Raw genomic sequence first — 16128 nt, 5'->3', positions numbered from 1 at the left:
ACGCAGATGCAACTTATATTGACCATCACCTTTCAAAACAAATATGCTCCCCATCAGTTTTTAAATCAATCTCGCACAACAAACTTTAAATAAAGGAGAGACGAAATGGGAATGGGAAGGATGAGGATCATTTGCTTTAGCAAAAAAAGAGCTTAGTGAAGGATTAGTTTTATTATTGGCTTAAACCAGACCATTTCCACTGCCCATTCTCTGCTTAGAAAACAATGGGACACCAAGTTGATGTAGTACACCAACATAACCCCTTGAAGATTTCACATAGGACAACACAAATAAAAACATCATCAATGGCCAAAGTGTAAAATAGACACATGCCCAAACGAATTATATCTCTATGATATTCCCAGAGAGAAATATCTTCGTTTAAAAGATTGATTTCAGACAAAACAATAAATGGATCTCAAGTTACAAATTCATCAATAAAATGTCAGAATTTATTAAGGTAAAAATAAGGAGTTGTGTCTAAACAAACATAGCGTCTCCCGCTAAAAAATGTACCATTCATCCCCACTGAGTGTTCACAGTATTGTTAGAATTGCTATTAATCTACGTCATCTATCATGCCCTTGTTCAGACATGTTTTAATCATTTTCAAGGTTCTTTGCCCAACAAGCTCAAATTTGAAGTTCAGTAGTCATAGGTATTGGTTCTGAACACCGTTACAATTAATGGTCCATAATTTTAACCTCTTTCCGAAGGGTACAGGGAAGAACCCGTTGCCAGTATGGTCAAATGTTGAGCCAAAATGTTGCAAGACAACATTGTACATGATAGGATTTGTGCCCTCGGTGCAAAAGAAGGACAAAGCCCTCTTTTTGTGAGCCAACTGGAGGGCTACAGGTGTAACCTACAGACTTAAGACTCCCAAGCAATAACAAGTATTTACAAACATATCAGCTGGAAAAGGAGTTGGCACAGTCCATTGACAAAAAGCATAACCACATGAAAGAAATGCATGTTTGTACAGCATATTCATAAAGACAGGAAATATCTTATTTTCCATGTCCAACGGAGGAGCTAACAAATAAATGTAAGAAAAAAAAAAACAGGCAAGGCAGCCCTTTCAAGGCCAGTTTCAGTGAAAATTCTCCAGCTTGCGTAAACGCAGGGGGTTGGAGGGCAAAGCTTGGGGATCTGGAGTGGAGGACTCCTCCTCTGGAGGGCGGAAGAGTACTCTTCCTCGATGATTGAATAAGTAGAAAGATGGGTGATTTCTCAATGTGTCAAAAGTCCTGGTTCAAGCAAAAGAGCACAACACATAGGTAAGCGGAGCTTTACTTGTCTGCTTTAATGCTCATCATCAGCATAAACATACGGCTGATACAGACATGAAATTACATCCGTGTGTGCTTACTTGTTTTTGAGCTCTGATGAAGCATCCATGTCTCTGAACTCGCCTGAAATGTGAACTATTCCATAACACGTGACCACAAACGATAATAACGTCTGTAACACAATCTAGAAAACAATACAAGATGAGAAAAGCGGATGAAGGCAAATAATAGACAAATAACTTCATTATTATTTTATTAAATGTGATCAAGTGCATTGCGTTCCATTGCAACTTACATCTATAGGTAACATTTCATTCTCTTTCTCAGTCAGTCTCATGTATGAACGGTCTGGAAGAGAAAAACAGGGAGCTCTTGGTTAAATAAAATATGCATGAATCATTCTATATAAACATAATTTGAATGCCATGAGGGTAAATAAATGATGTCTTTAAATTAATGCTTTTTATTTCAAATTAAATGCATGTTTTATAATGTCCTACAGTACATGAAGTTGCATCCTTTAGATACTGTAAGTAACAAACATTTGTTTAGCAACATTTAATTCATTATATGTAAAGAACATTTGGTGAACGGTTGAACACACTGGCTTTGGAGAAGGCCAGTTAACATACAATAAAAATACGTCGCCAATCTAGTGTTTGTGTACAGATCAAGACTCCATTATTAAAATAAATGTTTAATCTGAAACATTTTCAACGCTACACATCACTGTCTTCTATGAGACAACCGACTATGGCTAACATTTTATAAAAGGAGTTGAGTTAAAAAAAATTCTGTGTCTCAATCCCGTTGAGCTGCCTTATTTGACACCATTTCCGTCCACAATCGAACTTCAAATACGCACCTAAGATGCCTCGACATGCTATCTAGGTAGGGCAGTTCACTAGCTTTTGAGTCACAGCCAGTATTCTGGCTAAAACTGTCATGCACACTCAGCGTTGCAGAGGCCGCACACAGCACCTGACTCGACTCATCATCAACAGCTTCCTGAATAATAACATTTCTACCCATCGCCGCCGTTTCTAGATGAACGATACTCACGCTGTGCCGCTGAAAAAGCCGCATGTGCCAATGCAAACAGACCGACACCGACAACACTTTTCCAGAAGGACGAGGCCATTTTTCCTTGAGCGCTACTGAACGCGTGAAGCTGTCCTCATTGAGAGCTGCATCACCACCGCCACAATATTCGCATTTCCGGTTCGCCGGATATATATAAATAATAAACCGCTTCTTTAAAAATGTAATTATCCAAAGAATAAAAAGTGATAAATAGTAATAAATTAACGATGTTTGCATTTATATAATAAAAACCTGGAGTTATTTGAAGTGACTCAGTTCTTGCAAAAAACAGTTATAATTTATAAACGTCCATTTACACCTACATTTTTATTAAAATAATGTTATAGCAAATGTAATATTATTTATTTCATTTTTGTTCGTTACGAATTCAATAAGTGTTGACAATGCAAAAATAGTTTAAAATTGATAAGATTGGCTACGTGAAAGCGAAATATAGTATTCATATGAAAAACTTTAAAGCCAGTCTTGCAATAAATAAACAGGATTATAGCATCATTCAATTATTCACTAAAACTCGTAATAAAGATACTAGAACAGAGCCCAAGATCGATACAAGAAAGAGCTACAGTTTCAAGATTGTTTTATTTAATTTAGAAATATATTACATAGATACATTTGAACACGTATATTTAATGATAAAATGGTATTGGTAATTATATATTAGGAAATATATTTTGTTTCTGTTTGCTAATGACGATGCAGAATAAAAGCACGAAGGAAACCTCGAAGGATAACGTGATAATATGCGCAGCAGTTGCGCAGTATGAATTGCACGAACACCCTGTTTGAATGGTGCGTGACGCTACATGCAGTGGGCGGGACGTCGTTGGGAATCAGGAACAATCTACAGCTGCTTATGCTCCTGCCCATGTCCAGCGATCCTGAGCCTACTGCGTTCACCTGTCCTTAACCCTTTAACCTAAAAGCAATGCCAACATGGGCTCGTCATATCAAAGCAAAATCACGATGAGAATTTGGAGATGTCTGCAGCCGTTTGTTGTAGCGAGCTCCATCTTTTTAGGTTTGTGCGGGGCTGAAGACAGTGGCATGGAGAACATCGTGACAGAGAAGAAAGCAGAAGAAAGCCACAGACAAGACAGCGCAGACCTGCTGATCTTCATCCTCCTCCTCACCCTGACGATCTTGACCATATGGTTATTCAAACACCGACGCTTCAGGTTTCTGCACGAGACCGGACTGGCTATGATATATGGTGAGACATGATGCGTGATGATCAGTTGCTCCTGTTATGATCTCAAATATTAGTTATGTACGTTAGTCAACAGCCTGCTTCTACAATTCAGTTTACATCCGCATGGGATCTGTCACGTTTAATTACGCCATGCATAATCACAACTGTTCAAAGGTTTGTTTGGGAGCAAAGATACCACAAAAAACAAGGCCTGTGAAGTATATCATTGCTTCTGCTGTCTGTTATTAGCCTGCTGATTTGAAAGCCAATGAACCCTTAAAATGTTGTAACAATATAGAAGCTTTTCAAAGTGAAAGCTTTACTGTGTCTGAAAATCGTGAGAGCATTAAGTGAACTGTTGGTAAACCTCTTGTTTATCCTGCTTTTCTAAATAAAGTGAAGCAGAGGCAACATGTCAGCTAGTTGATTCGGAAGCTGATGTACAGAAACAGATAGACGGTTGAGCTGACAATTTAGTGAGCATCATATTTAGACAGTATAATATGGAAGCCCGGGTCAGCCAGTGTTGGGAGTTTTCTTTTGAATTAGTAAATCATAATAATGACTTAAGTATCTCATAATTATGAGAAACTAAGTCGAAATTTCAACTAAGTAAGTCATAATAATGACTTAGTATCTCATAATGATGACTTCGTAAGTCATAATAGTGACTTAGGATCTCTGTAATGACTCTGTAAAGTCATTATTATGACTTACGTTTCTCATTGTTTTGAGATACTAAAGTCATTATTATGAGATACTAAGTCATTATTATGAGATACTAAGTCATTATAATGAGATACTAATTCGAAATAAATTCCCAGCCCTGGCAGATACAGGCTTCCATAGTATCACGTAGATGTGTACTTTTGAGTCGACTAGTGCTCAGTCTGCAAATACTTAAATTTTACTCACCCTCATGCCATTCCCAACATCATATCACTGTAATGACTAAGTCATCAGTATGAGATACTAAGTCATTATTATGACTTACTAAGTTTCTCATTATTTTGAGATACTAACTCATTATTATGAGATACTACATTTACATTTAGTCATTTGGCAGACGCTTTTATCCAAAGCGACTTACAGTGCACTTATTACAGGGACAATCCCCCTGGAGAAACATGGAGTAAAGTGTCTTGCTCAAGGACACACTGGTGGTGGCTGCTGGGATCGAACCAGCAACCTTTGATTTACCAGTTCAGTGGTTTAACCCACTAGACCACCATCTCCATACTAACTCATTATTATGAGATACTAACTCATTATTATGAGATACTAACTCATTCTTATGAGATACTAACTCATTATTATGAGATACTCATACTAACTCATTATTATGAGATACTCATACTAACTCATTATTATGAGATACTAACTCATTATTATGAGATACTAACTCATTATTATGAGATACTAACTCATTATTATGAGATACTAACTCATTATTATGAGATACTACATTTACATTTAGTCATTTGGCAGACGCTTTTATCCAAAGCGACTTACAGTGCACTTATTACAGGGACAATCCCCCTGGAGAAACATGGAGTAAAGTGTCTTGCTCAAGGACACACTGGTGGTGGCTGCTGGGATCGAACCAGCAACCTTTGATTTACCAGTTCAGTGGTTTAACCCACTAGACCACCATCTCCATACTAACTCATTATTATGAGATACTAACTCATTATTATGAGATACTAACTCATTCTTATGAGATACTAACTCATTATTATGAGATACTCATACTAACTCATTATTATGAGATACTCATACTAACTCATTATTATGAGATACTAACTCATTATTATGAGATACTAACTCATTATTATGAGATACTAACTCATTATTATGAGATACTAACTCATTATTATGAGATACTAACTCATTATTATGAGATACTAATTCTAAAAAAATTCCCAACCCTGGCAGAAAAGGGCTTCCATAGTATCACGTAGATGTTTTCTTCTGAGTCGACTAGTGCTCAGTCTGCAAATACTTAAATTTAACTCACCCTCATGCCATTCCAAACATTTACATTTAGTCATTTAACAGACGCATTTATCCAAAGCGACTTAAAAATGGGGTTAACAATTGAAGCAATTGGAACAACATAAGGAAAATAAGTGCAATAAAACTGGTGTCACAAAGCCTACCAAAGTATGCAGAGCAAATTTTTGTGGTCATGTATGACTAGCTTTGTTTTACAGAAGAATGTCTCTGTGTGCACGAAAATTAAAATTTTCAAAATATCTTCAGAAAGAAGTACTACAGGTTTCGAACAACGAGGATAAATAAATGATGACAGAATTTGTATTTCTTTGTTGAACTGTCCCTGTAATATCTTGTTATCGTGGTTCTTCAGTTGTGCCTTATGGATTGTTCCTCTCTTTAGGGTTGCTTGTGGGTGTTGTCCTGCGTTATGGGATTCATGTACCCAGTGGCATGGGCAATGTTACGTTGAGCTGTAATGTCAACGCCAGTCCAGCCACGTTGCTGGTGAATGTCAGCGGTAAATTCTACGAGTACACACTGAAAGGAGAGATTGGTGCCAGTGAAATCAATGACATTAAGGACAACGAGATGCTCCGCAAGGTAAAGCATCACAGTTCAACAATGCTACAGTAGCTAGTATCAGAATTTAATTTCATCTGAATTATAAGCATACAGTAAATTCATTGATAAATATTAGAAATAAGCTAACCAATAAATAACTGACTTTAAATAGAGAGGTAATGGCTAATATTTTTTTATTGTGACCCCCATTGAGATAAACGCATATTCAAATGATTAATTATTGAACATTGATCTTGTAATGAAATATCTTTGTGTTTTGCCTTTTTGTGTTTCAGGTGACCTTTGATCCAGAGGTCTTCTTTAATATTCTCCTGCCTCCTATCATATTTCATGCTGGATACAGTTTAAAGCGGGTAAGAGATGAGATAGATGGGGGAAAGAGCAGAGAAAAAGGAAACGTCTTTAGTCAGTTCTTGATGGTTAAACCTACACAAATTCTTCCGTCTCTCCATCTTTGTTTCAGAGGCATTTCTTCAGGAACTTGGGCTCCATCATCGCCTTTGCTTTTGTGGGAACTGTGGTGTCCTGTGTCATCATTGGGTCAGCTCACAGTCTTTTGTTCAATGCGTGAGCAGCTAGCGACGGGGTCAAGTACATTGGTTCTGAAGTGCATGTGTTTGTTTTTCAGATCGTTGATGTATGGTTGTGTGACGCTGATGAAGAAGATTGGTCAAATGGATGGAGACTTTTTCTTTACTGACTGCCTTTTCTTTGGTGCCATCGTGTCAGCCACTGATCCAGGTATTACAGTCAACAGTGTTTACTGGCAAAGATTGAATGTTTTAAAAATCATTGGAACATTGAAACTAAGTTCATAAATGATGTTTTGTTTTGTAGTGACAGTGCTGGCCATCTTTAATGAGCTGAATGTGGATAATGACCTGTATGCGCTGCTGTTTGGTGAGAGTGTCCTAAATGATGCTGTCGCTGTTGTATTGTCCTCGTAAGTCCTTTATTTCAACAGTGTTATGCATGTACAAGCAGTTAGTGTGTGACATTACCATTATAGCTTTTTGTGTCAATAGATGTATTTAATAATGGAATTAATAAGCATTATTCTTATTTATCGTTTTAGTTAACACCTCATTGTGAAATAGTAATTGACACTTTTCATTTAACACCAATTCTTCCCCTGCTGGACCTTCATCCGCTCCAGCATTCTGCTTTATTACGGGAGGCAAAGTGGGGCGGGGCATCACAGCCCTGAAGGTGTGGCTTATCATGCAGAGGGCGGAAACCAGACACTGGGACCGCCCCTCAACGGGTGTGCCGCACATGTAGCTTTAAACTTACCGAGTGGATTGTTAGTGTGTGCATTAGCTGGTCTGTTCCAGAACATGCAGAGTAAATGACCCAGAGTTCTGCTTCACACCAGCACCTGTAATATATTTACATATTGATCTGACTCAGTACTGGCTTATTTTCTATACACGATCATGAGATAAGCAGAATAAGGACACTGAATCCTTTTCCACATTTGAATAACGTTAAGAGGAATTCTGAAAGGTGTGTTTATGGGGCAGAGCTGTGGGTATTTATGGGTTGAATGATAGACATTTGCTTTATAGTCTGAGGTGATGCTGTGATCCTCTAGATAATTGACAGCTGTTTCTTTTTACCCTCTATCCTACAGACATCTTTTTAATAAAGTAGCGGTGAGGTTGCGAATTGCAACCACTCGCTCACTCCACCCCTCCCTTTCGAAGCATTACGGGGGCTGACACAAGACTAAGATGTCGTCACGTTTTCACTTCTTTGCCGAAGGATATAACGTATTTACGAAATGCGCTTTGTAGACCAGTTTGTCCCTTTAGGGCTACTGTAGATACAGCTTGGTGAATTCCATGCAAGGGAACCCGCGGTGTATGTAGATAGAAATCACTGATTCTAAGGTAATAAAAACAAATCGCCTCATTATCTTAAGTCTTTATACACCTCCGAGAACATAGTTATGTATATTATATTGCATTTCTGTCAAAAGATCCTCCAAAAAAACAGACACAAGGACCTTAAAAGGGGGTCATGTCACGAGGAATCAAATTTTCCTCTGAGGGTTTGATGCAGATGTGCTTGTTGCTGTATAAACACACACTTTCACAACGCACCATTTAGTCGAAAACAGAACATTTATTAAATTGTAGGGAATGGTTCACCCAAAAATTACATGTTGGTCTGTGTTGGGGGTGGTAGTGAAAACTAAATCGCAACTGTTATGATAAGATCTCAATAAAGACACGTTTGTGTCAGATAAGGACACTTGTCTGATGCCAATGGGTCAGAGTTCATTTGTTGCCAAAACATAATCTTCCAGCTCCTTTCATACTGTTAATATTGTTGATGAATCAACATATATAACAATATTAATGTCTTTCCCTAAACAAACGGGTCTTGCATTAAAGCCAAAAAGGCAATTTAAGTATAAAAAAATAAGTGTTTAAAGTGGCTTATTCTTTTAGATTTGGGTTTTGTATTTCATGGCATATATAAGTGAATTTGTATTCTGTTATTAGGTCAATCGTAGCATATCAGCCCAGGGGAGACAACAGTCACACTTTTGAAGCTATGGCCATGCTAAAGTCCTTTGGCGTCTTCCTGGGGGTCTTCAGTGGTTCTTTTGCCCTGGGAGTGGCAACTGGAGTCGTAACTGCATTGATATCCTTTACGGGTTCCAGGTTGTACATCACTTGTGTGGCGAAACACACTAAATCATGTTGTGCTGAAAATGTGGGTTTAAGGGTGTGTTCACATATGCCATGTTTAGTTCGATTATAACGAACTACAAATATGAACGCACCCTGGATTCCAGCATTATGTCTTAATTCAAATTCACATGACTTCTTGCCTTATCTGTTGAAAGTAATTGAATAGATTCTTCTTGTTGAAGTGATTTTCGTTGACTCCTTTCTTACGTCACGAAATTCACCAAACTGAGGGATTTACCGCTGCTGGAGACGGCTCTGTTCTTCCTCATGTCTTGGAGCACCTTCCTGCTTGCAGAGGCCTGTGGATTTACTGGTGAGGTTTAGAGACTGTACTAGGTATCAGAGTCTTTGAAAAGTTGAGTTGCGACACACTTTGATCTCGCCGCTGCGTGGTCACGTGGTTCATGGAGTTCTCAAGAGTTCCAAGCATAATGTACCGATATCAAAATGTGACGTGTTTACACACCGAGCACTAATTGGGCAGAGAGAGTCGTTACCAGATTCATCGAATTTGCAACACATGAATACGCATTTTAATACGCAACATTGCCATTTCGTTATATGCTCGGAACAGTAATATAGCGTTTGAGACCCTTAACGCAATGCTAAATGCTACATTAGCTTACCCTCTTGTGCCGTCGAGCAAACTAAGTGATTGTTGTCTGCTCTTTGCTGTAAGATTACTTCTGCATTACATTCTTCTAACGGACGTCTATGTGAGTGTTGTAACTGAGTTTTTCAATGGCTCTGCTAGGTATCATTGAAAAATTCAAAACATTTCTATAACTCTCCTTTTCATGTTGCTGCTCATTCAGGTGTGGTGGCAGTTCTGTTCTGTGGCATGACACAAGCCCATTACACATTTAACAACCTTTCACCAGAGTCTCAGGACAGGACAAAACAAGTAAGAATATTTCAAACTTTGGATGTTAAACATCAGTTTTTAGACTAAATACTACAACCTTTAAATTTAAAACCCAGAAGTTATTGTCCATGTTCAACCCAGCCTTGAGCTGAAACAGCATTTTTTAGAGTGTAATGTGTTTTTGTTGAGCAGCTCTGCTGAAATTTTGTTAGGTTCATGTTTCTCCTTCATTGATGCGAAATGTGTAGTTAATGTTTCTCCTTGTGCTCTGTGTCACATATGAAAGGTGCTAACACTGTTTAACACACGTCATGTTCTCTCTTTAAGTTATTTGAACTGCTGAATTTCTTGGCCGAGAACTTCATATTTTCCTACATGGGCTTGACATTGTTTACCTTCCAGAACCACGTCTTCAACCCAATCTTCATTTTGGCCGCATTTGTATCCTTATACCAAGTACATTTGCTGTAAATGCGTGATAAGGGACAAACGGTATTAAATAGTATCAGCAAATGTAAACATAGTTTGAACATTTTAAACTAGGGCATTGTAAAAGAGAGAGGAAGTATTTTGGTTCATGTCAGCCAAAAGTTGTCTGTCAGTTGTTGCTCATATGTCCATTAGAGCTCATTGTGTTTCTCAGAAGTCAATTGTCCAAGATCATTTGATTATTAACAGAGGACAAATGGTCACAGTTTTTGGAAAATGTTTAGACGTTGCAGTGTAAGCTTCATTTTTACAGTGACTCCTTGACAGTGTGTCTTCTCAGTTGGCTGTGTTTTTGGGAAGAGCTGCGAACATCTACCCTCTCTCCTTCCTGCTAAATTTGGGCCGCAGACACAAGATCACCTCCAACTTTCAGCACATGATGATGTTCGCAGGTTTGTGGATGGAATGACAGATGTGGTCGGCAAAGATTTTCAGCTTTAAAGTAACAAATAACACACCAGAAACAAAGCTGGGTTTGTCGGCCAGGCAAATTAGGGCATTTGGTGCAAAAGATTACTACCACATTTCATTACATCTTAAAAGGTATGTGTTGAATTTATTGCATTGTTTTCCCTTTTGCTCTTCAGGTCTTCGTGGCGCCATGACCTTTGCCCTGTCGATCAGAGACACGGCCACTTATGCACGGCAGATGATGTTCTCCACCACCCTTCTGGTGGTCTTCTTCACCGTCTGGTTCTGTGGAGGAGGCACGACTCAGATGCTCTCCTTCCAGAAAATCCGGTCAGTTCCCCATCACTCTGAATGACATTTTCTTTAGTAGAGCGTAGACACGAATCAACATTGAGTTTGATGTTCCTGCATTTCAGCAATTTTGCTAGTGTGTAAAAGAGCTTCCTTTTAATGAAAATCATTTGGGAACTCAAATAAAGCTACATTGTTAAAAAAGGGAATAAATGGCTAATGCATTGGTAATTTAATTCCAGTACATTATCCATTTTTCAGACAATTCTATTAACCCTAAACGCAATGCAGTGCACAATTCAAAAATCAGGTGAAACAGCTGCAGAAAGAAAAAAAATCAATGCGAAAATGTCCTTCATGTCAATATAGCAGATGGTGCTCTATGTTTAGATGATTTTTACATTGTAGCTGAAATAAGGAGCTACTGCGTGTGATTTGACACGATGTTTATTTGAATTTGAATTTATATTGTTATGTTTTGACAGTGTTGGAGTAGACACAGATGTGTCTGTGCAGATCGGTCCTGATGGAGTGGAGAGGAGAAGCACTAAACAAGAGAGTGTCTGGCTGTTTAGGATCTGGTACAACTTTGATCACAAGTATCCTTTTGCAGTGACAAGTTAAATCCCTTTGAATTCTGGGTTGCAATACCCAGGCCAGCACTTTATAATTTATAGATGTTTTTACTGATATTTGATTAAACGGCACAAATATGACTACAAAATATTACTACAAGAGAATGGCTGCGTCCAAAATCGCCTACTTGCATACTATATAGTAGTCGAAAATGAGTATGAGTCATGAATAGTATGTCCGAAACCTCAGTATGTAAAAAACAATAGAGATTCGTGAGTGTGGATCGGATGGACACTTATCTTTCCATGATGCCACGGGAGCTGAGCAAGAGTCAAATTTCTAAAGCAAATCAAATAAATTAAATGGAAAACTTTAAGGCGGACTTCCGTTTGTAATGTTAGTGCCAATAAATGAATTTCTCGTGACTAAATTATGTTTTCTATCAACGCTCGCGTGTAGGAAGTTGATAATACGTCATAGGTCAAAGAGCATACGGGACACATGACCATTAAACATGGCGGATGCAGTATGTCCGAAATATTCTACTCCCACTCATACTATATAGAACGAACTGTTTTAACGGGCGTTAGGAAGGTACTTATTCAAATTCAATATGTACTGTCACAGTACGCGATTTCGGACTCAGCCATTGTCCTCTATAGTAGTACTATTTTGTAGTCATTTTCCTTGTGCGGTTTAAAACATTCTTAATAAAAAACTGTAATACTTTTCGTATGTCATCTGGACAAAACATCCTCTCTTGTTGTAATATTTTGTAGACATTCTCCTAGTGCCGCTTTAATGCATCTTTAACACAATATATTAAAGCAAAGAATGAATATCTAATGGTCAGCTGAGAGGTTCAGTCGCGATCCTGTCATGTCTACAGTGAGTGCTTTGAGTATTATGTTAATGTAAGCATTGAAGTTTGTAAGAATTCCTTAACCCGTTCGTCCTGCAGTTATCTGAAGCCCTTTCTGACCCATAGCGGACCACCACTCACCGCCACGCTTCCCGCCTGCTGCGGTCCCCTGGCACGATGCCTCACCAGCCCTCATGCGTATGAGGTTTGTACCGCTTTTGATGTTGTACTGACAATGAAAGATGAATTTATTATTCATTTTGTTCAAATGGGGGATGGAGGTGATCAACAAAGCCCTAAAAACATTAGCTTTTTACAATGCTACCAATAAAAACATAATTGTGTAAATATGATCTTCATAGATGAAAACACTCTCACTTTAGAGGCACTTTACTCAAAGTTGCTCTAGGGAAATTGTATTTGAATGAGTATGTTGATAAGTGCATCTGCTTAATGTTTAGTAATTCACAAAATCATTCTCTTTCAGAATGAAGAGCAGCTAAAAGACGACGACTCTGACCTCATTCTGAATGACGGTGACATTACTATGACATACGGCGACATCACAGTAAGCACAGATGCATCTGGGGCTCACACGAGCGGCACGCAAGTGGGTGTGAACTCTGACGATGCTCTAGATCGAGAGCTGACATTCGGAGATCACGAGCTGGTGATCCGAGGCACCCGATTGGTCCTGCCTATGGATGACTCCGAGCCCCCACTGTCTCTGGACTCCCACCGTCAACGCCACAAGAACGAAACTATGAGCTGAACGGGGAAGACGGGACGAGTCTGTCAATCTTCTTCTCTATCATCTCTCTCATCTGGAGCGATCGCTCTCAGCAGCTTTCCTGTCTCTGAAGTGGCTGGTTTGATGTCTCTACCTCATTGGTCACTCTCTCTTCTGTTCTTTATATGACATCGCAGAAATGTAGTATTTACGTCTCCTCTGTCAGTTTGTTTTTATTTCTCGAGGTTCAGCCGGACCACATAGCTTCTAACAGAGTTTGGAAGCATGCTCTGATTCCTCACCATCTCTAAGGTTACCATGACAACAGAGTAAGCATACTGGTGTTGTCTGTAAAGCACGGTGTTAAAATTGCCATGACCCGGCGTGCATGCTTATGTGTGTCTTCTCTTGATGTGTGAGCTCTTGTTTAGAAGATGCGAAAAGAGACGGCGACATTCGTGTGGGTCTCATGCTTTTACTGCCTTCTCTGATAGTCTAAACTGAGACATGCTTACTGGTGGCTCTGCGTTTGCTGTGCGGTTACAATTAAGTGCCTGTTGGATATAGTTTCCCCATAGAGCAAAATGACACAATGTGCCGCCCACTAGAGGGAGGTCGTGTGTTTCGATATCGATTTGTTTGTCTTAGCTGTGGGACTGACTACAGACGTGTGTTATTTACTCCGAGTGGCTTGTGGATGGCTGTAGAGACGCGTGGAACCGGGTACAGATCTGAATCTTATGTTGTGACCTTTGACTGTGAATCTGTGGGCCTCGTCGTGTGTGTTATTTGGCACGGTCAAAAAGAGTAGTTTAAAGAGAAAGAAACACATAGAGATTTTTTTGTTGTAACATTTTTCTATAACAGACTGCATATAGCTTTTTTGCCTTTTCTTTGATAGATCCCCTTTTCTTGTATAGCTTGTAATGTTTAAAATGTCTAAAGAACAAGATGTCACGTTTAACTATGAATGTCTAAAATAACGCACATACAACGTTCTGCATTGGTATTGCAAAGAAACATTAAAAACATTTATAGTGCCCGTACTTTTTGTTGTATAGGGCTTATCTAGTATATACAAAAAATAATTATTTAAAAAAAAAAGTGAAAACTTTTTTTATATTCCTAGTTTTGCATGACATGTGTGGAGAAATATATCCCTCCACCGTTTCCTTCCAAAGTCCTGTTTGTGTGATTAAAAAGGTTTTCTTATGAATTGTCTTGCATAGGATGCCACAGCAGCACCAATGGGATATAAGATGGTTGGAATAGATTGTAGCTTTCCAGATTTTAGACAGATTTTAAAGGGCTGAATGAAGTTTTAATGTCCGTATGTTATGGAAGGATTGTGTAATAAGCAACAGACTGGTTTCTGAATCACTGGATTTACATCGTTTGTTATATGTTATATGTCATAAATGAATATTCTATATCATTGGCATTATCAAGATTTTTATATTTTGACCGGTCTCTCAATTTGCACACTGTTTATCCAAAACACGTTGTAAGATTCGCAGTAAATTTCAGGATCTGATGTGTTGTTCTGTACTTGCTTTTCTCTACTTACTAATGTTGCTCGCAGTTTTCAGTTGTAGAAAAGTCAAGGAATGTTAAGCCAAAGCTTACTACAATGTTTATGAGTTCATATCTACAATGTATGAACTTAGGTTGATTCTCAGACACAATAAAACAACTACAGTACGTCCCTTTTAATACATCTGTTCAGAATGTTCTAAACATATCAGAAGTAATAAGTCATTCTTAATAAAAGTTGGACCAAATGATAGTCATGAAATGAAGGAACACTGGTAAAAAAAGGCCAAACAAAAATCAATCTTTTGTGATATTTGGTCAATGTTGCTGTAGTTTTTGTCGCTTTCTAACTGTTGTCGGACTGTACAGTAGTCTGGTTTTGGATGAGAGCCATTGGTCGTCCTTAACTCTATGGAGCAGGACCTTGGCAACAGTGTTTGTGTGATCTGTTGAGAGAATGAGAGATTTTCCATCAATGTGGCAATGATGATGATGGCCGTCCGTCTCAGTTATCTCCTGCTGTGCAGGATGATATGATGAAGAGGTCACCGTATTTATAGGCTTTGCTTTTATTTCTCATAATACACAGGAATAGTGTGTACTTGAATAGATGTGAGGCAATGGAACTATAGCAGATTTGCACTTTTTCATTCTTGTTTTTTAGTTTTAATTGTTTTGCAAGTGATGTTCCGTAGATCTTATAATGCAACTCAGAATCTCCATCAGAGCCCCGCTACATTCAAGTGACTCAGTGACTAGCTGCGGAGATCTTGTTTTGTCCTTAGAATGAGAAATTCTGCCCTATTTCCCAGTGGATTTGTTAGATTGTTAGTTTTTGTTGTAAGAGAGGAGCCAGTGAACTTGTGAGTCTTTCAGCCTATGAAATGAAGTGATAGATTGGGGAGTTACAGAATTTGATAAAATATGCTACATTTAAAAATATTGTTACAATAAATAATCTGTGAATCATATTTTTTAAGCGTGTGATCATTTTAGCTAATTAAACACTGTATGCATTAAAGCATTAAACAACTTAATGCTCCTTCAAAAACACAATATAAAGTAAAACACTGACAATGAGACGAAATATTACTTGCTAGTGCAAAGTAGCAGAACCAAGAAGAATGGGTTTAAAAGAGCGGTTAATGTGCTGTTATCACTGGTACGTATATGTGTATTCTAATGTGTTGCAGGTACTGACTGTTTACATTGGTGTAAATATTCTCATCTGTTCATGTGCGTGCAATGTTCAATAAACAGAAGCCTGTCCTTTCCATGAAACATTTCTGCCTGTTTTTATTTACAAATACATTTAAATCTGCGTGTTTCCAGACCACATTATATTTAACACTTGAAGGCTGTTTTCACAAAATGGGAACAATTTGGTGTTCTCTAAAAAAGATCAGGTTTTTATTTAAAATCATTATAAGTGTTTTCCTCTTGGAAAGTACAAGCCGTTTCTTATCCAAATTCACAATTCCACGAATCCCAAAAATGAAAC

At 38.3% G+C, this 16128-nt stretch overlaps 2 protein-coding genes across 2 annotated transcripts; one reads left to right on the top strand and one right to left on the bottom strand.

Moving 5' to 3' along the window:
* Positions 1-418: 418 nt before the first annotated feature.
* Positions 419-2486, bottom strand: mmgt1 (membrane magnesium transporter 1). The gene is made up of 4 exons (XM_056769780.1): positions 2355-2486; positions 1588-1640; positions 1373-1476; positions 419-1250 (listed from the first exon to the last, which is right to left on the bottom strand). Exons 1-4 carry the CDS (start codon positions 2431-2433, stop codon positions 1094-1096), a joined length of 393 nt encoding a protein of 130 aa, XP_056625758.1. The 5' UTR covers positions 2434-2486; the 3' UTR covers positions 419-1093.
* A 707-nt stretch (positions 2487-3193) lies between these two features.
* On the top strand, positions 3194-15899 carry slc9a6a (solute carrier family 9 member A6a). Its single transcript, XM_056769722.1, has 15 exons — positions 3194-3609; positions 5987-6186; positions 6444-6521; positions 6632-6708; positions 6797-6909; positions 7006-7111; positions 8679-8820; positions 9078-9183; positions 9686-9774; positions 10063-10176; positions 10505-10616; positions 10812-10965; positions 11412-11525; positions 12464-12569; positions 12852-15899. The coding sequence occupies exons 1-15, from the start codon at positions 3333-3335 to the stop codon at positions 13134-13136; spliced, it is 2073 nt and encodes a 690-aa protein (XP_056625700.1). The 5' UTR covers positions 3194-3332; the 3' UTR covers positions 13137-15899.
* The last annotated feature ends 229 nt before the right edge of the window (positions 15900-16128 follow it).

The sequence above is a fragment of the Triplophysa dalaica genome, chromosome 16 (genome assembly GCF_015846415.1).
Source record: "Triplophysa dalaica isolate WHDGS20190420 chromosome 16, ASM1584641v1, whole genome shotgun sequence".
Classification (NCBI taxonomy): domain Eukaryota; kingdom Metazoa; phylum Chordata; class Actinopteri; order Cypriniformes; family Nemacheilidae; genus Triplophysa; species Triplophysa dalaica.
Note: the sequence above shows the minus strand (reverse complement) of the source record. Positions and strands in the feature narration are given on the sequence as shown.

What these genes read in the sequence shown, in the direction of transcription:
- mmgt1 (XM_056769780.1), bottom strand. Translation starts at nt 2,433, where the DNA reads ATGGCCTCGTCCTTCTGGAAAAGTGTTGTCGGTGTCGGTCTGTTTGCA. An exon ending in GGCTTTTTCAGCGGCACAGC is followed by an intron (nt 1,641 to 2,354) that starts GTGAGTATCGTT and finishes TTTCTCTTCCAG; the next exon opens with ACCGTTCATACATGAGACTG. An exon ending in TCATCAGAGCTCAAAAACAA is followed by an intron (nt 1,251 to 1,372) that starts GTAAGCACACAC and finishes TGCTTGAACCAG; the next exon opens with GACTTTTGACACATTGAGAA.
- slc9a6a (XM_056769722.1), top strand. Translation starts at nt 3,333, where the DNA reads ATGGGCTCGTCATATCAAAGCAAAATCACGATGAGAATTTGGAGATGT. An exon ending in CGGACTGGCTATGATATATG is followed by an intron (nt 3,610 to 5,986) that starts GTGAGACATGAT and finishes TCCTCTCTTTAG; the next exon opens with GGTTGCTTGTGGGTGTTGTC. An exon ending in GCACATGATGATGTTCGCAG is followed by an intron (nt 10,617 to 10,811) that starts GTTTGTGGATGG and finishes TTTGCTCTTCAG; the next exon opens with GTCTTCGTGGCGCCATGACC.